We start from the raw sequence: 24959 nt of genomic DNA, 5'->3' as shown, positions 1-24959 counted from the left end.
TGGTAAAACCACTTAGAACAACAAATTAGATGCTTGCACTTGAGATGTGATTCAAACAGCTTCTCACTCTTTATTTTGCAGATATAAGATCTGAAATCTTGCAGCATCTTTGCTAATCAGTGCACAAATTATCTGAGTATCTAAGGGTTTTTTGTTTGCTTGTTTACAAATAAACAATGTGAAAATAGTTATCCCTGTGGACAGCTGTCACAGAATCATATATTTGCCAATATTCACATGATTTTCATAGAGCGACTTCACACCACGCAGCAAAGGGGTAGAAAGGAATGAAATGAGTTGCGTCAACTGTATGTCCAGATGCTGTGCTGATGGACTAACAGTCTTGTGTTATCAGTAATTTGTCCTCATTAATATCACATAAATATGCGGCATACAGTAATATGATGTGTGCGAGATACGTGCAAGACTGATAAAGGGGATATATTTTGCAAATTGTGTGCAAAGTGGTACCTACTTGGCTTTGTGTTAAACATTCTCCAAGTTTCACAATTCTGTAATTGTGCACGGAGAAATTCACCTGATAAAAACAAAATTTAGATGTGAAACAACTCATTGTGCCGGTGGTAGCACAGGGGATTGTAATCACTTGTCTGTGTGTACACAATAACTGGGAAAAGGTGAGCAGATTTTCACCAAACCTGGCTGACACATTGTGTGTGTGTGTGTGTGTGTGTGTGTGTGTGTGTGTGTGTGTGTGTGTGTGTGTGTGTGTGTGTGTGTGTGTGTGTGTGTGTGTGTGTGTGTGGTGTGTGTGTGTGTGTGTGAGAGAGAGAGAGAGAGAGAGAGAGAAAGTAACTCCAGATTATTAACATCTCGTTAGCATATCTGGCTGATGCTTTAAATAGCACAGATGCTGGCCACACCACCGGTCCATCTGGCCAGGAGGCAGCATTTCTTCATCTCCCGTGGCGTGTTGCAAAGACTGAAGACTGACTCAGTGGGCATGTCTCATGGAGAAGGCAGGATTTCAGAGAGGTACTTCTGTGACATATGTCTCAGAAGAGTAAAACCAGCCATTGCACATCTAAATCTTTTATGCAGTGGGGAAAATAAGTATTTGACCCCCTGTCAGTTTTGCAGGTTTTCCCACCTACAAAGAATAGAGAGGTCTGTAATGTTTATTGTAGGTACACTTCAACTGTGAGAGACAGAATAAAAAAAAAAAAAAAATCCAGAAAATCACATTGTATGATTTTTAAATTATTAATTTGCATTTTGTTGCATAAAATAAGTATTTGACCGCCTACCAACCAGCAAGAATTCTGGCTCTCAGAGACCTGTTAATTTTTCTTTAAGAAGCCCTCTTATTCTGCACTCTTTACCTGTATTAATTGCACCTGTTTGAACTTGTTACCTGTATAAAAGACACCTGTTCACACACTCAATCAATCACACTCCAACCTGTCCACCATAGCCAAGACCAAAGAACTGTCTAAGGACACCAAGGACAAAACTGTAGACCTGCACAAGGCTAGGATGGACTACAGGACAACAGGCAAGCAGCTTGGTAGAAGACAACAACTGTTATGATTATTTATTAGAAAGTGGAAGAAACACAAGATGACTGTCAGTCTCCCTCGGTCTGGGATTCCATGCAAGATCTCACTTTGTGGGGTAAGGATGACTCTGCAAAAGCTCAGAACTACACAGGAGGACCTGGTCAATGACCTGAAGGGAGCTGGGACCACAGTCACAAAGATTACATTAGTAACACATGATGCTGTCATGGTTTAAAATCCTGCAGGGCAGCAAGGTCCCCCTGCTCAAGCCAGCACATGTCCAGGCCCATTTGAAGTTCACCAGTGACCATCTGGATGATCCAGAGGAGGCATGGGAGAAGGTCATGTGGTCAGATGAGACCAGAATAGAGCTTTTTGGAATCAACTCTACTTACCATGTTTAGAGGATGAGAACAACCCCAAGAAAACCATCATAACTGTGAAGCATGGGGGTGGAAATATCATACTCTGGGGGTGGTCTTCTGCAAAGGGGACAGGACGACTGCACCGTATTGAAGGGAGGATGGATGGGGTCATGTATTGCGAGATTTTGGCAAACAACCTCCTTCCCTCAGTAAGAGCACTGAAGATTGGTCATGGCTGGGTCTTCCAGCATGACAATGACCCCAAACACACACCCAGGGCAACTAAGGAGGGGCTCCGTAAGAAGCATTTCAAGGTCCTGGAGTGGCCTGGCCAGTCTCCAGACCTTAACTCAATAGAAAATCTTTGGAGGGAGCTGAAACTCCAAACCTGAAAGATTTGGAGAAGATTTGTATGGAGGAGTGGACCAAAATCCCTGTTGCAGTGTGTGAAAACTTGGTCAAGAACTACAGGAAACGTCTGACCTCTGTAATGGCAGACAAATGTTTCTGTACCAAATGTTAAGCCTTATGCAACAAAATGCAAATTAATTATTTAAAAATCATACAATGTGATTTTCTGGATTTTTTTTTTTTTTTTTTTTAGATTCTGGCTCTCACAGTTGAAGTGTACCTACAATAAAAATTACAGACCTCTCCATTCTTTGTAGGTGGGAAAACCTGCAAAACTGACAGGGGGTCAAGTACTTATTTTCCCCACTGTATAGCTGGAGATTTACCACATGCACAGTCAGAATTCTGCAGATTTGAGGATGTTTCTCATAAAATCCCACTCATATTTTACTGTAAAAACAAACACAAAACATAGTCTGTGTGATATGACGTCTTTAAAGTTGACAGATTTCAAATTTATAAGTGAAAGTGTTTTTAATTTTCCCATTTTGTGGCAACTCCAAATTTATGATCACCCAGCCCATTATGGTGCCCTATTAAGCCACTAACTTTAATCAATCCCAGTGTTTAACTTGATGGCTGTCATGATCTCCGCAAGGAAATAAATAAATAAATTATTGTCCTGAAGGAAGAGCTGGTTAAGAACAGTAAGGTCTGCACACAACAGGAAAATGCACTGTAACATCATTCTGGAGCAAAAGAGTAGACACCAGAGAGGACTGTAGAATTCACTGACAAACAGACAGACAATCAAACAAACAGGGACGATAACATAACTTCCTCCAACTTGGCGGAGGCAAATGCTCAAAGTAATCAAACCAAAGTACACTGATACACTGTATGTGTGCATATAAATATAGTGATGTGTAATGAAATTTAATAATTGCAGTGTTACAATTTTTAGGTTTAGGTTTTTTAGGCAGTGGGCAAAAATAAATAAATAAGTAGTTTAAAGGAAAACTGACATTTTTCATCTTATGCTCTATGTTTTGAGAGTCAGCTTTTCAATACAGACAAAAATGTATTTAATCAGTGCATTACTGATATAGAACTCACCACTGGCTGTGCTAACAGGCTAATTAACATGACGATAAAAAAATGCTTCTTCTCTCCACCGACCAGGTGGAAACACCATTATCAGAGTAAGGAAGCATGGATAGAATTCCTGTGAAGGTAACAGGTGCACATGTTTACCACACTAAATGCAAATAAACCTTTAAAACAACAGATAGCCACTGACTTACCTTAGCGTCTTCACCACTGGCTATTGTTGCTGTCCACTAAAGCTGGGCAGACACTGTACGATATTTTCAATCGTTGCACTGGGCTCCAGCTCAAACTGTACACCAAAACTGCACGGTGTAAAAGTTCAGAGCGCACGATTTATGTTCTCACACAGTACGGCCCGATGCTCTGATGCGATCTGACTGTTCACATTGTACGTTCAAAAACCAGACATCGGATTCGTGTTTCCAGAAGCAAAACGTGAACAGAAGCTTTTTTTTTTCAAACTTTATTTACATTTCTTATTTTTACAAAAACTCTTGATGGGAGACATCAAAGTAAAAAAAAAAAACAAGACTTTACATGAGTTGAAGAAAAGGGGAAAAAAGAAACAGAGGCTACTCTCCCAAAGAGATGATCACTGTTCATGCTCTCTCCAATTCCGCATCGGTGTTTGCACATGCACAGTGCGAGCGGTTGGACTCTTGTAGTGCTCCAGCAGCGGGATACCCTCACGATGGCCGACCAGAATATCAAACAGGTTTGATTTTCATCCAACCATACGATTGCCGATCAGGAGGTGGTCGTGAGAGGTTAAACGTAGCTCGTATACTACACGATGCAGGATGCGCGATTAAGCTGAAACTCAGCGCGATCCAAAAAATTCTCACACGAGTGAAAAAGCGCCAAAACTCGCACAGTGTCAACCCAGCTTAAGTGATTACAAGCTGACTGCTGATGAGGAGGTCCTGAGGTGAGGAGGTTATGACATTTTTGCACGTTCAGTGGAGACAAAAAGCTGTTTCTGAATGCCCCGTCCAATAACAGTAATTAGTCGATTAGCCAGCCAAAGTTTTTGCATTCTAAATCAATAATGTGCCACTGATTAAATTCATTTTTGGTTCTGGTAAAAAGATGACCCCCAAAACATCTAAAAGTAGAGTAGATTGAAAAATATCAGAGTTCACCTTTAATATCTTGGCATATGTAGTACAAAGTGCAATAAAACACATTTTTAATGATGGGGAAAGTGTAATTACATTATTTCAAATGGGATAATCCCCTTAGACTGAGCTGATTAGGCTGATTATGAATTAACATAATGATGATGATGATGATGATGATGTCGAACCGACGCACATCCCTTTTCCCTTTTCGGGAATGACAAATACTGGGAAGCGGTTTGGGGAGGAGGAGACACCACTGGCTGCGACTGTGACACTCTGTTCTCTTTTTTGCTTCCTTCAACTTCTTCATCACCATCACCATCATCATCACCATCATCATCACCATCATCATCACCATCAGCAGCAGCAGCAGCTTCGTCTTTATCAGCTTCCTCCGAGCGAATCAGCTCGACGCACCTTCAGGAGGCGCTGCGCTCCAAGATCGAGATGGGGAACAGGCATTTTCAGCTTACCAAAGGTAAGAATCATTCACCAACATAACAAAAGCACATCTTCATTTATCACACAGCAGGGCTTTGTGCATCATGGGACCTATTAAAATAAAACAAGGGTCATATTTTTTTTCTATTAAAATAATGCAAAGATAAGGCAGGAATCACCCATTATAATACACAAAAATGGTCATTTTAAAGAATTTGAAATGAAAATAAAAAATAATTGTTCGGCCCTTGCTGTATAAATGGATTATTATTATTATTATTATTATTATTCATTTTAACCTGTATGGGACAGACTCTTCCTGAGCTTTTAATCTCATATAAATAAAATTGGTTTTACTAATTTCAAATTGTAGCACCAAAATTGCCATAATAGTTCATTCCGCATCCAAGACATGTGCTCGTAAAAAAAAAAAAATAATAATAATATAAGAATGAGAAGAAAAGGAAATGAGAGAGAGAGAGGATAAGACTGCCCCCTGGTGGTTTGGGATTTCCTCTTGGTTTTAAGAAAGGAGTAGAATAAGTGTGACGGGAAACTGACCTTGAAAATCTAATTATAAAAAGGCCAAATTTGTTTTTATTATGTAATAACTGTTTTATATTGCCTTTATGCATTATATATTTCACAAAATTCAATAATTTCCTCTTTTAACCAAGTCCCTTTGCTGGTGTGACGTGGTGTGCCAAAACATAAATGTTCTTCACACAATCTTACTTTGCTTATTTATGATGTGTAACTGTGGTGGTCCTCTCAGTGGCCCACATTCATCTTTTGTCCCTCTGCGGTTTGCTGTTATGTAATTTCATTGCCATCACAATGCATCAGCCTCAGAATGTTTGCTGCTTGGTTTATAACAGCTCCCATGAGATCTAAATGGAAGAATCAAAGTCCAAATCTAAGGGCGGGCAGAGTTTAAAAATAAATAAATAAATGAATATGAGATTTATGCTTTGTACGTGTGCATATATGTGTGAGTGTGCATGTGTGGGTCACCAAAAGATAGTTGCCGAGAAAATCAGACTGTAGAGTTATGTATTTGATGAATTTTTAAATCTTTTTTTTTCAGACTTTCCCTTGTGACACCAAAAGCAAAATGGATATATCCGCATCCTCGCTGCAGAATGGCTCAAAAAAGCGGGTTAAGATTCACCCAAACACAGTGACGGTGAAATATGCCAGCCACTTTCCCCAGCCTGGGGATGAAGGCTACGATGACGCACCCTCCTTTGAGGATTTTGGTGCCTTTGCGGAAGCCAATGTGGGAAAGAGACTGGTGTCAGACAGCAAAGGTGGCAGGACTTTCTTCGGGACTATGGAGACGCAGCCGAGGCAGCCGAGCGTGCAGAGGGACAAGGGGGTCGAAGGTCAGCTTGCTAGCTTTGGCGAGGCGAATGTGTTGGCCTCCAGGGTGACATGGATGGCTTTGTTTGGGGCGGCGGTGGCTCACGGTTGCGTGGCGCTGATCACCCGTTTAGCGGCCGACCGCTCCAAAGTGCCTTCCCTTGAGCTGCTCTTCATCCGCTCTGTGATCCAAGTGCTCTCCATCTTGGTGGTCTTCTACTATCACGAAGCACCGTTCGGCCCTAAGGGCTACCGGTTGCGTCTCTTCTTCTACGGTGTGTGCAACGTGATCTCCATCACCTGCGCCTACACCTCCTTTGCTATAGTACCGCCCAGTAATGGCACCATTATGTGGCGTGCCTCCACCACAGTGTTTAGTGCCGTGCTGGCCTTCCTGCTGCTGGACGAGAAGCTGAGCTATACCGATGTGGTCACAGTGGTGGGGAGTGTGTTTGGTTTGTGCCTGGTCATGGTGCCAAATATAGCAGATGAGGAAAAGTCCAGGCTGGGCTTCTGGAAGGAGGCCTTTGGCTACACGATGACAGTGATGGCCGGCTTGACTGCTGCTCTCTCCATGATCGTGTACAGAGCCATCAAGGAGCGTGTCAGCATGTGGACGGCACTCTTCACCTTTGGCTGGACGGGCACCGTGTGGGGCGCCTCCACCATGTTTATCATGCAGGAGCCTATCATCCCCCTGGACGCCGAGACCTGGGGCTACTTAAGCGGGATCTGCATTTGCTCCACCGTGGCTTTCCTCGGAGTCTACTATGCCCTAAACAAGTTCCACCCGGCCTTAGTTAGCACTGTGCAGCACCTAGAGTTCGTGGTGGCCATGTTCCTCCAGCTCATTGTTTTGAGGATGATCCCCTCAGCCTATGATGTCATCGGAGGCCTGATCATCATGGTCAGCGTGTTCACCCTGACAGGACTGAAGCTCTACAGAGTGAGCAAGGCCATTCGCCAGGATTACCAAGAGATCCTGGACTCACCCGTCAAATGAGATTCCGTGTTGGTCGACTGTCTTTCTGTTCACAACGTCGCTTGGTTGTGCAGTTTAAAGAATGTCTGGATCTTCATTTAACAATTTTTTGTATAGTCGTGCTGTTGGAAGAGTGCTTTAATGTGTCTTAATATTTGTGCGTGAAACAATGATGACATGGTGATCTTCACACTGAGAGTATTACATTAATGTCAAAATGTGAAAAGAAAAAAAAAAAAAGCTCAGCAAAACAAGTATTTTTTGTGATATGGGTTTGTTCCAACATTTTGAATCAGGTCTTGTGAGTGGCAGTGTGTGTGTGTGTGTGTGTATATATGATATATATCATATACACACACATCATCAAGTTGAGATGTACAGGTGTCACTTTGTAGATGTCAACACAGATATATAGATATAAAGAGAATGAAACAATAAAATGAATACCACACACTTTTCACTAAATAACTGGTACTGTTTTTTGTTTATTGAATTTATTTTTGGCCTTAATTAGTTGTGTGATTTCTTTGAGAAAAATCCCACGATCGAGGCTTCTGCACAGAAGATGGTCATATTTAAATGGATTAAAAACTCTAAATTATTTAATCTGCACGTTGCCTTTTTTATTCTTGGATGTGATGAATCATTTTACCACTATTTGCACATAAGTCACTGTTAAATACTCTCTCAGCTCCGGTGCAGCTGCTGCGGTTGGGTGACTTTCTTCATCTCAGGATGATGCTCCTGTTTCCTTTCACACAGATCATAATAATGATTAGAGGCAGGTACACTGTATTGAATTAAAGGCCCCTTTAACATCATAAAACCTTCTGCTTTTTCTATAGTACACAATGATCCAGCCGAGGCACTCAGTCTGTGTGAATCAGCAAAGCTTTAATAAAACGTTAAGCAAATAAAAGATTTGTTGCATGTTGTGTTTAAAACCGACACATCGCAGATGTTTCACTAAACGCCCAGCAGGTGGCAATGTTTTCCACTTAAGTAGGCATCTGGCCGATATATTTTTAAAGTAAATTTCTGTTCCCTCAGCAATATTCTAATTGATTACACGTATTTTATATATATATATATATATATATATATATATATATATATATATATATATATATATATAGATATAGATATATAGATATATAGATATATAGATATATAGATATAGATATATAGATATAGATATATATAGTGGCATAAAAGCAGCAATAAAACAAGAACAGCGCATCCTCTGTTTGGGTTTGAACGGTGTGACTGTGAGTAAAGAAATCCCAAAGAGCGCCACAGAAGAAAAATAAATAAATAAAAAATAAATACATAATACAAAATACATTCAGATGTTTACTTACCTTATCAAACTTATTTATTCTCTACTGAAAATATTTAATAACTCATCAATACATTTAAGCCTTGAATTAATGTAATTATAGCAGACTTACATAATTGCAATATTGCTTTTTAAATGTGGGGACAAACTTCAATATGAATATTTTAATGTTCTAGCCTCACTGACATAACATCACAGTACAATACCTCATCAATCATTATTTCAGAATTTTTCTGAATTTACAACAATCCCCCAAAGTATGAAATCATGCTTTACTTTTTTATTTCACACTTCCTACAACAGTTGTTTGATTGTTGTCAAATTTATGAATCTTCTATGTCATATAGTCATCACTGTATGTTTCATAAGTCATAATGTTGTAGTAACTGGTATACAATAAGATAAAGCTACATATTTGTTTTATTTATTTTCATATCTGACATTCCCAAATTTATGTTCCATTTATCCCACTTTTTTTTTTTATTATTATAAGAGTTTTGTAGTATTTTCTACAGTTTACCAGCCAGAGCTTTTGCAGTATTTTAAAAAAGGTCTAATTTTGAATGATCTTTACATGCAATTTTAGTGTAAGGGTGAGAATACAAAGTTTACTTTTCAGAGGTCTGCAGTGCACTACTTTTTCCACAGTATACTAGAGATCTTTTTTTTTGGGAGGGGGGGGGGGGGGGTCGTGCACAAAGCTGAAAACATGCAGAGAGGGACCCATCTGTTTGAGCAGGAAACAGATTGCATCCTGCAGTGAGCTGCACAACCTTCCAAACTAGCCTGCAAGCCTCTTCACCACAGACATGCAGACATGTTGATTAGAGCATCATTTCGCAGGAGAGGCCTCCTGAATGTTATTTGAGGATGAGTTGGTGCACGTGTGTGTTGCTGCCTGCAGATGACATGCCTAGACACTGCGTGGCACTTATTTGCATTGCCATTAATGAGAGATTTCCAAAAGTGGGTGTATTTATAGAAGTAGTTTCCTACCCATTACGCATTTGCTTTATCCTTTGAAATCGCAAAAGTGCAATTCCACTAAGTCATCTGAGGCCTCAATCACTGCTTTGCAGGCCTCATGCAACAACTTTCATTTATAGTAGCACAACTGAAGTGAAATTAAAATACAAATAGCAAAATAATACTGGGATCTGACTCCTGCCATCTTTAGATGCATGCACGTATTTTAGCGAAGTGGTTATTGCGATTCCTTTGCTTTACAGGGCTGAGAAACACGATGAGCGCTTATGCAAAGGCAAAACATCAACAGCTGCAGCGTGACTGAGTGACAGGCCCGCTGTCCAATCAGAAGACGGCGGCTTCTTCAGACGCCAATCAAGAGCGAGGGGGTGGGCCTCCAGGCTGAACAGCTTGTGGAGCAGCCGCTAGGTGCTAGCCTAGTGTAGTAGTGCAATGACATACTTTTATACAGAATTGCTTCTCCAGCGGGACACTGTGCTTTATTTTCTAGGGTAGCTTTTTCGGCTTTTATTTGGGTGACACTTTTGCGTGTTGATTCTTGCCTGAAGTTGGATGAGAAGAGGTGGTAGTCAACAATCAGGTGAGCCACACTGTGAGTAGGTTATAAATCTGAGCTGCTTTCTGATATTGGCTAGCGCAGAGCTAAAGCTAAAAACCAGTCGGATGTCTTCTCAACGCTGCCAGAATACCGTTATTTAACTGTTTAAATATGGGTAAAATTATTGTTGAATTAACTAACCTGATGTTGGTTAAAATGACACGCCGTCGACTTTGAAGCTTTGGTGGAAAAGTGGTGCCTGATATGTTAATGTAGCTTTATTTCACCCTGCTAACGTCGCTGTATTTTCTGGGACTGACGATGGGTAAAACTGCTTTAAAAATGCGTTATATAATTAGGTGCTGCATTCCCAGTTATAGTATCTACTTATTCATTTTTCTGATACTGCGGTTTTAAATTGAACTAAAATTAAAGTTGTTGAGTGTTCTGTACTGATTGGAACCATTCTGAAATGAATATATTGTGTTTCGAGCCGCTGAAATAATATTTTGAGTATTTAAAAAAAAAAAAAGTTGTATTCATAAAATGCTTTGTAGTGTGTCAGTATCTGAGCTAAGATATCTGTGGTCAATAGCCAATCCTGATAAGTGGCTATCAGTTATTTTTGGCATTTAATCAACTGCGCTGTTTATTTGGGTTCAAATTAATAAGGTAGTGTATATTTTGCCAGATACAGCAAACAGGCACCAAGCGATACGAATCTCCTCGCTGATTGGCTAATTCAAATGATGTAGAGGGTAATACAACATGGCGGCGCCTCGGCATTCAGTGTTGGTGCTAATTTTTTATCTTTAAATGTTGTTTTGGGTGCCATAAAGTCGTTTCGGAACAGAAAATCACCTACGAGGGCTGTCCATAAAGTATAGGTCCTTTTTATTTTTTTCAAAAACTATATGGATTTCATTCATATGTTTTTACGTCAGTCATGCTTGAACCCTCGTGCGCATGCGTGAGTTTTTCAATGCCTGTCGGTGATGTCATTTGCCTGTGAGCACTCCTTGTGGGAGGAGTCGTCCAGCCCCTCGTCGGAATTCCTTTGTCTGAGAAGTTGCTGAGAGACTGGCGCTTTGTTTGATCAAATTTTTTTCTAAACCTGTGAGACACATCGAAGTGGACATGGTTCGAAAAATTAAGCTGGTTTTCAGTGAAAATTTTAACGGCTGATGAGAGATTTTGAGGTGATACTGTCACTTTAAGGACTTCCCATGGTGCGAGACGTCGCTCAACGCTCTCAGGCGGCGTCATCAGCCTGTTTCAAGCTGAAAACCTCCACATTTCAGGCTCTATTGATCCAGGACGTCGTGAGAGAACAGAGAAGTTTCAGAAGAAGTCGGTTTCAGCATTTTATCCGGATATTCCACTGTTAAAGGAGATTTTTTTAATGAAAGACGCAGCCAGCGCGGTGCGGCGGCACAGGAAAAACACCTCCGTGTTGATAACCATTTGTAAAATCCAGGCGGCTTTTGATGGCTTTCAGTGGAGTGAGTATATGAGAAATTGTTTAACAGCTGGACATGTTCCAACTTGTCCTTAAGGCTTCCAACAGAGGTGTTTTTCCTGTGGCAGAGTGTCGCGGCGGCTGCGAGCCGACACGCGGACCCGTCTGCACGTCTTTCATTAAAAAAATCTCCTTTAACAGTGGAATATCCGGATAAAATGCTGAAACCGACTTCTTCTGAAACTTCTCTGTTCTCCCACGACGTCCTGGATCAATAGAGCCTGAAATGTGAAGGTTTTCAGCTTGAAACAGGCTGATGACGCCGCCTGAGAGCGCTGCGCGACGTCTCGCACCGTGGGAAGTCCTTAAAGCGACAGTATCACCTCAAAATCTCTCATCAGCCGTTAAAATTTTTACTGAAAACCAGCTTAATTTTTCGAACCATGTCCACTTCGATGTGTCTCACAGGTTTAGAAAAAATTTTGATCAAACAAAGCGCCAGTCTCTCAGCAACTTCTCAGACAAAGGAATTCCGACGAGGGGCTGGACGACTCCTCCCACAAGGAGTGCTCACAGGCGAATGACGTCACCGACAGGCGTGGAAAAACTCACGCATGCGCACGAGGGTTCAAGCATGTCTGACGTAAAAACATATGAATGAAATCCATATAGTTTTTGAAAAAATAAAAAGGACCTATACTTTATGGACAGACCTCGTACTGGCGGAGGATGTGGATTTGGGTGTCATAAAGTTGTTTGAATCAGAACAGAAAATCGCCTACTGGCGGAGGCATTCTTGGTTGCGAAAAGCAGCCCAAAAACGTGGCATAGCCGTGCCCGAAATTATTTCTGCTGCCGCGCCCAAAATTATTTCCACCGGCACTTTTCACCACATGGTGGAAATAATTTCGGGCACGGTGGAAATAATTTTTGCACTCTTCGTAATTTTCTGTCTAGGGCAGGGATGCTAAGCACTTCTTTTAATTTGGCCTTAAGTGGCCTCTTTTTTTTTTTTTTTTATTTATTTTTTTTTTTTTAGCTAACATAATAAAACATTCAAAATGCCATGGTAAACAGAAAAAATCTTAGATTTTTGATTTCCAAAACCTGCAAATTCAAGACAGAATAAAAAAGAAAATACAGAAGTCCACGTCACACGTGTGTTTAAACCTGTTTTTTCTCTGTCAGTGTCATGTCTGCAAAACGTTTGATCAGGCCACCCCTGAAAATAGTGAATGGTAAAATATGCCAATTTTCAATAATGAAAATCACCAATATCGAGCTACTATCATGAATGTAAAATAAGGAGATCTTAAACTCCCATCGCCTTTAAGTTTCCGCCTGACCGCTGTTGTTCCGTCGTGAATAAATTTAGACAGCTGGCAAAACAGTGCAAGCTGGGTACGGTTAAATATCGTCCAGTTCAACTTTGCCGGAGCTGATTTCATCACAGGTTCTGGTACCAATGTTGTCATTTGAATTAGCCAATCAGATAGAAGATCCGGCAAAACATCACTAGCTGTAAGTTTGCTGGGTCTGGCAAAATATACACTGTCAATTAATAATTTCCCAATAAATTAAATCCATACCATCTCTGTTTTCTGTTTAAATGGTTGCTATCAGCTAGCAACTTTTGTTTGCTAGACATTCTTACAGCTGCTAAAATCATTGTCTACATGTGCATATATATATATATATATATATATATATATATATATATATACACACACACACACATCTTTAACCACTTAGTCCAATTAAGGGTCATGGGGGCTGGAGTCTATCCCAGCAGTCATAGAGCGCGAGGCGGGGTACACCCAGGCTTCAAACAGACAAACAAACACATTCACACCCACTCGCACACCTATTTACCAATCACACCAATTTAAAGATCACAAACCACCTAACCCGCATGTCTTTGGATGTGGGAGGAAACCCACGCAAACACGTGGATATAGAATATCTTTTTTGTGAGAACTTGATATATTTTAATCTGGGAGCATGCACTGGTGCAGCATCCATAGTACCACAGAACCTCTCTGGCTCCTGGATGGCAATCGCCCAGTCTGCAGCACATATGTTCTAGACTCATTACATAGAAACTAAAATCTTTCACACATTAAGTTTTGATATTATGGCCTCCGTCTTAAAAAAATGAAACCACACCCTTTCAAAACTCAAAATAATAGGATAATAATAAGAGGTCAAACTTATGAAAAGTATATTAGATTATACACTCAGTACTTGGTTGGTACGCCTTTTGCATAAATTACTGCAGCAGTGTGGCATATCACCGAGGCAATCAGCCAGTGGCACTGCTGGGGTTTTATGGAAGCTTAGGTTGCTTTGATAGTGGCCTTCGGGTCATCTGTGTTGTTGGGTGTTGTATCTCTCATCTCCCTTCTTCTTAATCCTCCATAGTTTCTCTATGGGATTTAGGTCAGACAAGCTGGCTGACCAATCAAATACAGTAATACCATGGTCAGAGAAGCAGTTACTAGTAGTTCTGGCACTTTGGGCATGTGCTAAGTCCTGCTGGGAAAAGGAAATCAGCATGTCCATAAAGCTTGTCAGCATATAGAACAGGGGTGGGCGTCGAGGGCCGAGACACTGCAGGTTTTCCGTGTAACCAATCACCTCAGCAGGTGGGTTGCTGATGAGCTTCTGCTCTGAACATAAACACCTGGTTGTCAATGAAATCACCTGCTGAAACACCTGATCTTTAATGAAATCACCTGCTGAGGCGATTGGTTGCATGGAAAACCTGCAGTGTCTCGTCCCTTTATGGCACATGATTGCCCACCCCTGATATAGAAGCATGAAGTCCTCTTAAAATCTCCTGTGTTGAATTTGGATATGCTGAAACGCAGTGGACCAACACCAGTAGATGACAAGGCACCCAGATCTCCACTGACTGAGGAATCTTCATGCTCAACTTCAAGCAACTTGGGTTCTCTCTTCAGTCTTCCTCTAGATTCTGAGACTCTGATTTCTGAACAAAATGCAAAATATACTCATTTGAAAACAGGAGTTTGGACTACTGGGTGATGGTCCAGTTCTTTTTCTACTTAGCCCAGATAAGACTGTATGTGGATCAGGACAAGTAGTAAGTTTCAGTGGTCTCAGATAAGGCATACCTGAAAGAAGAAAAAGTTGCAGTTCCTTAAAGCCCATGATAAAATGCCCAACTTCAGAGAAAAATAAACATGTTGTATGTTTGGCAATTGCATGAGTAAACAGATGTGTTTGAGTCTTCAACAGACGTTGAGTAGTTTGATAATTCAGGTATTGTATCACAAAGCTTTGCTACCACAGATGTATGATCCATGCAAGCAGTCAGTATGGCCCATTTCATGAACTTGCTCACAAATCTACAACCCCTGGCAAAATGATGGAATCACCGGCCTCGGAGGATGTTCATTCAGTTGTTTAATTTTGTAGAAAAAAAGCAGATCAGACATGACACAAAACTAAAGTCATTTCAAATGGCAACTTTCTGGCTTTAAGAAACACTGTAAGAAATCAGGAAAAATAATTGTGGCAGTCAGTAGCGGTTACTTTTTTAGACCAAGCAGAGGGAAAAAAATATGGAATCACTCAATTCTGAGGAAAAAATTATGGAATCATGAAAAACAAAAGAATGCTCCAACACATCACTAGTATTTTGTTGCACCACCTCTGGCTTTTATAACAGCTTGCAGTCTCTGAGGCATGGACTTAATGAGTGACAAACAGTAGTCTTCATCAGTCTGGCTCCAACTTTCTCTGATTGCTGTTGCCAGATCAGCTTTGCAGGTTGGAGCCTTGTCATGGACCAATTTCTTCAACTTCCACCAAAGATTTTCATTGGATTAAGATCCGGACTATTTGCAGGCCATGACATTGACCCTATGTGTCTTTTTGCAAGGAATGTTTTCACAGTTTTTGCTCTATGGCAAGATGCATTGTTATCCCCAAACATCCTTTCAATTGATGGGATAAGAAAAGTGTCCAAAATATCAACGTAAACTTGTGCATTTATTGATGATGTAATGACAGCCATCTCCCCAGTGCCTTTACCTGACATGCAGCCCCATATCATCAATGACCTTGGAAATTTACATGTTCTCTTCAGGCAGTCATCTTTATAAATCTCATTGGAACGGCACCAAACAAAAGTTCCAGCATCATCACCTTGCCCAATGCAGATTCGAGATTCATCACTGAATATGACTTTCATCCAGTCATCCACAGTCCACGAGTGCTTTTCCTTAGCCCATTGTAACCTTGTTTTTTTCTGTTTAGGATGGCTTTCGTTTAGCTTTTCTGTATGTAAATCCCATTTCCTTTAGGCGGTTTCTTACAGTTCAGTCACAGACATTGACTCCAGTTTCCTCCCATTCGTTCCTCATTTGTTTTGTTGTGCATTTTCAATTTTTGAGACATATTGCTTTAAGTTTTCTGTCTTGACGCTTTGATGTCTTCCTTGGTCTACCAGTATGTTTGCCTTTAACAACCTTCCCATGTTGTTTGTATTTGGTCCAGAGTTTAGACACAGCTGACTGTGAACAACCAACATCTTTTGCAACATTGCGTGATGATTTACCCTCTTTTAAGAGTTTGATAATCCTCTCCTTTGTTTCAATTGACATCTCTCGTGTTGGAACCATGATTCATGTCAGTCCACTTGGTGCAACAGCTCTCCAAGGTGTGATCACTCCTTTTTAGATGCAGACTAACGAGCAGATCTGATTTGATGCAGGTGTTAGTTTTGGGGATGAAAATTTACAGGGTCATTCCATAATTTATTCCTCAGAATTGAGTGAGTCCATATTTTTTTTTCCTCTGCTTGGTCTAAAAAAGTAACCGTTACTGACTGGCACAATTTTTTTTCTTGATTTCTTATAGTGTTTCTTAAAGCCAGAAAGTTGCCATTTGAAATGACTTTAGTTTTGTCTCATGTCTGTGATCTGCTTTTTTTCTACAAAATTAAACAACTGAATGAACATCCTCCGAGGCCAGTGATTCCATAATTTTTGCCAGGGGTTGTAGTTAAACTGGTCATTAGGGCTGCACGATATTGGAAATTAGTGCGATATGGATTTCTAGTATTGCGATAACGATATTGCCGCGATATTTTTTCTTTTTACCTAAAAATGCAATATACATGACCAATAAGAAAAAATATCTATAAAATTTATACAAACAACAAATATGCATTTCAAATATTGCATTTATTTACAATCCCTTGTGCTGTTTTGTACCTGAAATATTAAAATCTGTTTATCGCTAAATGTGATGTGCAAATAGACTTGCTTTCTTAATTTTTAATATATCAAAAAATGTAAACTTAAAAGTATCCAGGCCTTCACTGAGTAAAAATTACTTCAAACAGCAAATAGCAGGTTCAAATCTTAAAAGTAAACTACTTCGGCCAAGAACCTTAACCCATTTATGGTTTGTACTTTTAAAAATAAAAAAATAAAATCTCTAAACTTAAAGTGCCATTGAGAAGTATTTGGAAGCTAGAGCTTTACAACAAAAAACTGAAAACAATCCCTTGCTGTTTTGTACCTGAAATATTAAAATCTGTTTATCGCTAAATGTGATGTGCAAATAGACTTGTTTTCTTAATTTTTAATATATCAAAAAATGTAAACTTAAAAGTATCAAGGCCTTCACTGAGTGAAAATTACTTCAAACAACAAATAGCAGGTTCAAATCTTAACAGTAAAAGTAAACTACTTCAAGTTTTTGGCCAAGAAAACCAGCATGTTAACATTGACAGGTTTTAAACAAGTGCGTTCATGTAATAACATTACCCGATGTACTAAAAAGTCTCTCTGAAGGTGAGCTACTTGCTGATATACAGAGGTATTTTCTGGCCAATTTACTCAACTGGGGGAAGTTGACATGATGACCTTGCCACCAAGACAGAGGGTTAGCTTCACCGTCAATGGTGGGAGACACGAGGTAGCTGTTGAGTTCCACATCCACTGCATGTGATGATGATGTACTTGATTTTGGAGCTGGGACACTCTTGAAAAAAACTACCCAGGGATTTTTTGGACTGCTTTTGGATGTCTTCAGGTGGATCCACATTGTCATGCTGGCTTTGCTCCTTAAATATACAGTTTGAAATTATTAAATTGGAATGTTATTAAATAGTGTTTGAACAGATTACTGTGACACACTTTACCTTTATTTCTTCAGCTTCTGAAATCACTCGGACCTTGATTTCATGCAACTTGTCATTGCTGATGTAGTCTGCTTTAAACCGAGGATCCATAAGGCAGGCCATATCCAGCAATTCTTGGGTGGATGGATGGTCATATTTAGAGTTCAGATAGTCCAGTATCTCTTTCTTTATGGACTTTGTCAATCACTGTCTTGTTCTTTTGCAGCGAGAATTGAGGTGTTGAAAATGTGAAGCACAGGTTTCACACATGAAATGCTCACATAGCTTTCACTTGAAAGGGCATCAATGAAATCCTGTAGAGGCTGCAATGCCTGGTTTATGGATTCCAGAACATCTATGTCCTGCCAAGTTGGAACCAAATGTCTGGACTTCCTGTCAGCCGACAGGACATCACTTAGGGCCCTTTGCTGCTCAAGAACTCTCTGAATCATCTGTTGTCTAGACCCCCATCTTGTGGGGCATTCGGTTATCAGTGCATGCTCTGGGAGGTTGTGTTCTCTTTGTGCTTTTGTCAGGGCAGTCTTCTCCCTCCAACTGTGGGAGAAGTGGCCCACCAACTTCTTGCAAAGTCCAACAGCTCTTGTAATGCGATCCTCACCTTTGACTGCATTTTCTGAAAGAAAAGACAAAACAAGAAAAGCTTAATGCATTTTGTATTGACATCAATGCAACATTAATTCCAACTTGCAGTATATAAAAGATAAACATATTCATTTAAGTGTTATAGTAAATTAGGGCTATACGTATGTCTTGAGAGTAAAGTTTTTTTTTTTTTTTTTTTTTTTATTGTCCTTAACACTTACCAATTGCCAGATGCAGGCGATGGCCAAAGCACTGCACTCTGAACCAGTTGTTGACCTCAGCAGCCTTCACCACGTTCGCTCCATTATCTGTTGTGATGGCCACTTGTTTGTGTTCGGGCAAGTTCCATTTTTTCAAAATATACCGCAGGGCAGCAGCAATGTTTTCACCAGTGTGTGAGTCGGGGAAGTATGCTACTTCTAGGCAGCGTGTAATGAGTTCAAATTTGCATGTCAAAAACTGCACGGTAAAACTCATGTAAGGCTCAGTGGTTCGACTGGACCACAAGTCAGTGGTGCTAGTATAAAAATCCACTTCATTGAGCTCTGCCTTGACGGACTTCACACACGCGTCATACATCTCCGGAATAGCTACTTGGGGAAAAATATGTCCGAGATGGCACTTGGTATCGCCGGTCGAACTCTTTTACCATCTCCAAAAATCCCTCTTTAGACACTGCATTAACAGAGAGCGTGCATTTTGCAATGTATCTTGTTATGGCTGCAATTAAAGCTTTGTGTCGCTTCGAAGTTTTCGCTTCGAAGGAGCGACAGAAGTGAAACTATCATTTATGTTCGTTTGTGAACTTGCCTTTCGTTTGCTTGACTTTACCGGAGTAGGCTGTGGATTTTTAGATGTTAAATATACATTGTAAAGTTCCTTGTGGTTGTATTGAAAGTGGCTGTGGAGGTTTGTTATGTTTCCTCTCGAGGTAGCCACTATTTTTTGGCATGACTTGCAAAGAACTTGTCTGTGATTCGTCCTGTGTGGAAAAACCGAAGTAGTCCCAAAGTCCGGAGGTGTAGTGTCTTTTAGGAACAAGTTGCTCTTTGTTTTTGTCTCCATTCGTCTCTTCCTTCCCCGCCATGCTTGTCTTCCTTCTGTGTGTGTATGTGCTCACTGCTCCGCTAAGAGCATGTGCTCGCTCTGGCCAATAGCGACGTGGCACATTCATATTTAAGGTCGCACCAGATTGGGCAAAGTGCGCACATAAAGAAAGACCTGATTTATACATTAAATAATTAGAAATTATCGCGCATCTTTTAGATATGCCTATCGCACGTGCCAATATCGCGATGACGATATTTTTTCGATATATCGTGCAGCCCTACTGGTCATCACTTTTCTACTGCTGGTGACCAAAAAAAAATCACTGGTTTAACCAGCTTTTAGACACCTTTAACTATGTTATTAAACTGTTTAAAGCAATATTCGCTTCTTTCTGCAATATATGCTTATTTTTATAATTTATTTGAAGTTAAAATGGCTTATTTTTGTTAAAAAAAAAATGGCGCTGATCTAGTTTTAACTGGTTAGCTGCCAGCTGTTTTAAACTGATTTTAAGCAGCTCCAAACCAGTGATAATTTGGTTTAAACTAGTCACAGTAAATGTGAGAATTTGAATATTTTTTTAATTGTTAGTGGGGGAAAAACAAAACTTCAGCACTACAACAGAAGACAAAGCTGTGTGGCACTTGGTAAATGCTTGTCTTAATGTTTGTGTGGATCTCTGAAATGCACACTGCTGTGAGATCAAGATTGTAGTTTGAGACATTTATCACCTCCACCAACGAAGTTGGTTATGTTTTTGCCCCTGTCTGTGAACTGTCTGGAGCCCACATTTTTTCATATCTTCATGAAATTTTTACTGGAGATTGCTATCCTGACAAATATATCATATAGCAGACAAACACAGTGATATTTGAGAAGTGAAGTTTATAGAATTTACAGAAAGAGTGCAATAATTCTTCAAACAAAATTAGGCAGATGCATAAATTTGGGCACCCCAACAGAAAAAATACATGAATATTTAGCAGATCCTCTTGTATAAATAACAGCCTCGAAATGCTTCATATAGCTTCCAATGAGTCTGGATTCTGGTTGAAGGTATTTTGGACCATTCTTCTTGACTAAACATCTCCCGTTCAGTCAGGTTTGTTGGTTTCCGAGCATGGACAGCCCACTTAAAATCACACCACAGATTTTCAATAATATTCAGGTCTGGGGATTGAGATGGCCATTCCAAAACATTGTACTTGTTCCTCTGCATGAATGCCTTTAGTAGATTTTGAGCAGTGTTTAGGGTCGTTATCTTGTTGAAATATCCAGCCCCAGTGCAACGTCAACTTTGTCACTTATTCTTCAACATTGTTCTCAATAATCTGTGTGACCCTCAACTTTAACAAGATTCCCAGTACCTGCACTGGCCACACAGCCCCACAACATGATGGAACCACCTCCAAATTTTACTGAAAGTAGCAAGTGTTTTTCTTGGAATGCTGTGTTCTTTTTCTGCCATGCATACCGCACTTATGTCCAATTAACTCAATTGTAATTTCATTTTTAAAAAGCATTTTTTTTAACATTTTCTTACTTACTCGCTGCGTGTATTGTTTGTCAGGCAACGGCCTCCATACTACAGTGTCCCCGCTAGGGGAGGGTCCGGCATGCTTCAAACATTCATGAGCTGCAGCTTAACATGGCGGACGAAGAGCTAATTCAGCCAGCACCGTCTTTGCTGAAGGCAAATGTTTGGGCGCATTTTGGATTTTATTATTTGCTGCGTAAGAAGGAGCTTGACATGACTTATGCAGTGTGAAAAATCTGCAAAATGAAAGTCAAGTACTTCGGAAACACTTCAAATCCGCAAGCCCATATGCTACGCCATCACCCGGAGCTAAAAGAAGCGGAGCAGCAGTCTCTGCTGACTACTGACCAGCACACACTCCATCACTTCGCTAAACTGCCAGCCAGCTCTGAACGAGCAAAGCAGATAAGTAAATTTACATCTTTAGAATCACTTGATTAACCTTGTAAAGCTGCATTTTCTTAAACATAAACATTTTTAAAGTAATAACTATTTCTCAGAGCTCTTTCAATTGAAAATCGATTCTGAATCGAATCGTCACCCCAAGAATTAGAATCGAATTGAATTGTAAGTTGTTGTAAGATTCACATCCCTACCAAGCTCCCTTATTTAGTAGATATTCTTTATTTTCAGAATAATGACTTGGCTTCATAGAGCGCTGTTTAAGACAACCAAAGTGCTTTACAAGTTGCATTATTCATTCTCTCGCACATTCACACATTGGTGGCAGTAAGCTACTAGTGTAGCCACAGCTGCCCTGTGGCAAACTGACGGAAGTGTGTTTGCCATTCTGCGCCTTCGCCCCTCCAACCACCACCTTTTTGATCTCTTTTATAAACTTCTCATAGTTCATATGGCTTTCAATAACTAACACTATGAACGGTATGAATTTCGAGGTGCGCTCTTTCCTGTATTGAGCGATATGTTTACCTCCGGCAGCAAAGGTGGGCAAAGGTTATGTTTTTGACCCCGTTTGTATGTTTAACAGCCTGTAAACCACAATTTTTCATACATCTTTAGGAAATTTTTAAAGGATTCGTATCCTGATAGACAAGAACTGATTCAATTTTCAAAGTCATAGCTGAAAATCCAAAAAAAAAAAAAAAAATCTTGGAAAATTGGAAAAAAAAAATCCCTATCCTCTAACATTGAACGGATATTTATAAATCCATAACGCTGTCAGAAAATTTTGAATTTCATTGATATTTGAGAGCATTAAGTAGGATGGTATCATTTATTGACTGACAGTTTGATCTGATCTATATTACAGATTTTGTGGCCATTTAAAATGTAACATTGAAAACCCCATTGAATGTATGTTTTAAATTATATCTTAATCAAACACGCCCTAATCACACTCATATTTGAAAGTGAGGTGCAGATGTGACACTCGCCTTCACCTGACAAAGTTTGATCTGGATCTGATAGGGATTGTGGATTTTGTGGACATTTGAATTTTATATTCAAATGTCCACGCGCCTTGGGGCAACTGTTTGTTGTGATTTGGCGCTATATAAAAAATTGATTGATTGATATTGCAAAGCCCATTTTGTGTACATTTTGCATTATATCTAAAGCAAAATGCCTGTCATTCTCATTTTTCTGTTACGGTTTTATCTACACCACCAAAATAGGATGGAGGTTCCAATTTTATGCCTGTTTGTCTGTCTTCCAGTTATCAGTCAGAAACCAAGTGCCAAAAAGCAATGACAAACTGTGTGTAGCAGAGAGAACCAATTTATGTGAAAGAATTCAGAAAATGAAAAAGTTTGGGGAAACAAACAAAAAACCCCAAACTTGACCACCACCAAAAAAAACTTTGATTCAAGTGCATGAAATAAATACATACTCCTGACATTTGATCACATCTAATTTAGCTTATGAAAAGCCACTTCTAACAGGACTTTGACCTTGAAAATTTGTACAATTTTAAAATTTGTGGAATTGGAAACTAGTGTTGCGGAGGTTTGTGCTCTACATGCACGGTGCTCTAGTTAATGTATGTAGTCCTCTGTTGCAACATCATGATCACAGTCAAAATTGTGGCCACCAACAGCCAAATCTGTCTCTGCAGCTGAGGGGAAAATGGCAACTACAGTGGTCCCTCGTTTATCGCGGGAGTTACGTTCTAAAAATAACCCGCAATAGGCGAAATCCTCGAAGTAGTCAGTGTTGTTTTTAACAATTATTATAGATGTTTTAAGGCTGTAAAACCTCTCACTACACACTTTATACACTTTTGTCAAACAGGCATTAACATTTTCTCACTTTTCTCTCCTGTGTAAACACTCTCAAAGTTCAAACCTTATGGCCCAGTCACACAGCACTTAACGAAGGGTGACAAAGCCCTGACAAAACACAAAATCTGTACTTTCGTTGGCATCGTTTAACCTTTGTGCAGCTTCGTTCCTGCAGCTGGGACTTCGTCTGGATTTTTAAACTGTTGAAAAATTTGAACGAAGAGCAACGAAAACCTTAATTCGTCTGTTTCGTTTTGCTGTCGTTCTTGATGTTTTTTTTAATCGTTTGTTTAGTTTTTTGTAATGTTATTGTTTAATTTGACTTCGTTGGAGCAGCTGAGTGTTTTCACACAGTGCAGAAGCTGGTTTGTGAGCGCTGAGGCTGCTGTTGCTTCATCTACCGTCGGAAATTACAGGGCAAACTCAGCCTGCTTGCTTGTTTTTTTTTTTTTTTTTTTTTTATCTGTGTGGGAGGGGGCAGCTGGAGCGCTCTGCATCAAAACAGCGAGCGTAGTCTCTGGACCTGTTGCCAGATTTTGGCCGCAACTCTGCACAGCAGACAGTGGGGCGGTGTGAGTGGCCCGCTGCGGCGCTTACCAAGCCCGCAGACTCAGTAAGTGCATCGGAGGCAGTGAGAGCAATTGCGATGATACCGACCGGTGCTGCGACCGGCCCACCTGATAAAGACACAGAACACAATGCGCTGTAAAAAAAAAAAAGCATGCAAAATTGCACTTAAAAAAATCTGCAAAACTGCGAGGCCACGAAAGATGAACCGCGTTATAGCGAGGGACCACTGTACAACTTTTTGTGATGCCCATAAATCTAATGTGACTGAAAATATCACTGGTCACATGAGCAGCTGTGGGTTGATTCCATTTAGTGGCATTTAGGTTTGCATGGAATTAGATGAAACAGGTCTGTCCACCCTCCCCCTTTCAGATTTCTCTTGTTCTCTTTGTTATTGCATAAAACGTCTTAGACAAAAATGAGGAAATGGTGATTTTTCTTCTTTTTTTGAAATGTATTTGTATGGTTGTCCATGCATGCTGTTGTGTAACGACAGTTTCAGTATCTCTGCACCAACTTGCTGGTTAAGGAAGCTGGAGATTTTAGGTAGAAATACAGAGAACACGAAGACTTGGGGAAATAATAATTATTTAGGATGTAGAAATATTCAAAAGTTTTATATCTGTTCATTTGATAATATGCAGAAATAAATTGTTAGGTACACTGTTACAGTAATATTACTATGCAAACCATTTCATGTTGCAGTTTTAGATTTTTGCAGTTACTTTATATTCACAGTTGGTTCATTGTGGCCTGAAGTTAAACAAAAATGTGGTTTATTTGAAACTGTGGCAATGTGATGACAGAAGTTGTTGCAACATTTTTGCTAGTTTCTCATTGTAATACAGTCATCTCCATAAGTAGTGATACGTTTTGTAGTTTTGCCTCTGTACACTGCAGAATTTAAGATGAAATGAAGGAATTAAGTTGTGCTTTTTGTGTAGAGTTTTGCCTTTAATCCAAGGGGTTGACCAGTATGACACATTGGGCTCAGAAAATACACTTATCTCCTCAACCAATACTTGGGTGCAATTAGAGATGTACATAATTTTCTTCTTCTTTAATACTTTTTTTTTCTTAAGTAATAATTTTTGAAGTTTTTTTTTATTATTAAAATTTTTCTTTTTTTATTTATTTCATTCTTCTGAATGAGACTACAAATAATGTCATTAAGCTAGTTATAATCTTTATTGGCATGTTAAAACAAAGGTGCACATACAACATATA

At 39.8% G+C, this 24959-nt stretch overlaps 2 protein-coding genes across 2 annotated transcripts in view; both read left to right on the top strand.

The window, feature by feature from the left end:
* Positions 1-4713: 4713 nt before the first annotated feature.
* slc35g2b (solute carrier family 35 member G2b) lies at positions 4714-7575 on the top strand. Its single transcript, XM_034168765.1, has 3 exons — positions 4714-4945; positions 5996-7409; positions 7565-7575. The coding sequence occupies exon 2, from the start codon at positions 6023-6025 to the stop codon at positions 7271-7273; it is 1251 nt and encodes a 416-aa protein (XP_034024656.1). The 5' UTR covers positions 4714-4945; positions 5996-6022; the 3' UTR covers positions 7274-7409; positions 7565-7575.
* Positions 7576-9972: 2397 nt separating this feature from the next.
* Positions 9973-24959, top strand: part of nck1b (NCK adaptor protein 1b) — a 140813-nt gene continuing 125826 nt past the window's right edge. The window contains exon 1 of the mRNA XM_034168774.1: positions 9973-10158. The gene's annotated coding sequence lies outside the window, so the exon portion shown is untranslated. The remainder of the gene's footprint in view (positions 10159-24959) is intronic.

The sequence above is a fragment of the Thalassophryne amazonica genome, chromosome 1, assembly GCF_902500255.1.
Source record: "Thalassophryne amazonica chromosome 1, fThaAma1.1, whole genome shotgun sequence".
In the NCBI taxonomy this organism is placed as follows: Eukaryota; Metazoa; Chordata; class Actinopteri; order Batrachoidiformes; family Batrachoididae; genus Thalassophryne; species Thalassophryne amazonica.
Note: the sequence above shows the minus strand (reverse complement) of the source record. Positions and strands in the feature narration are given on the sequence as shown.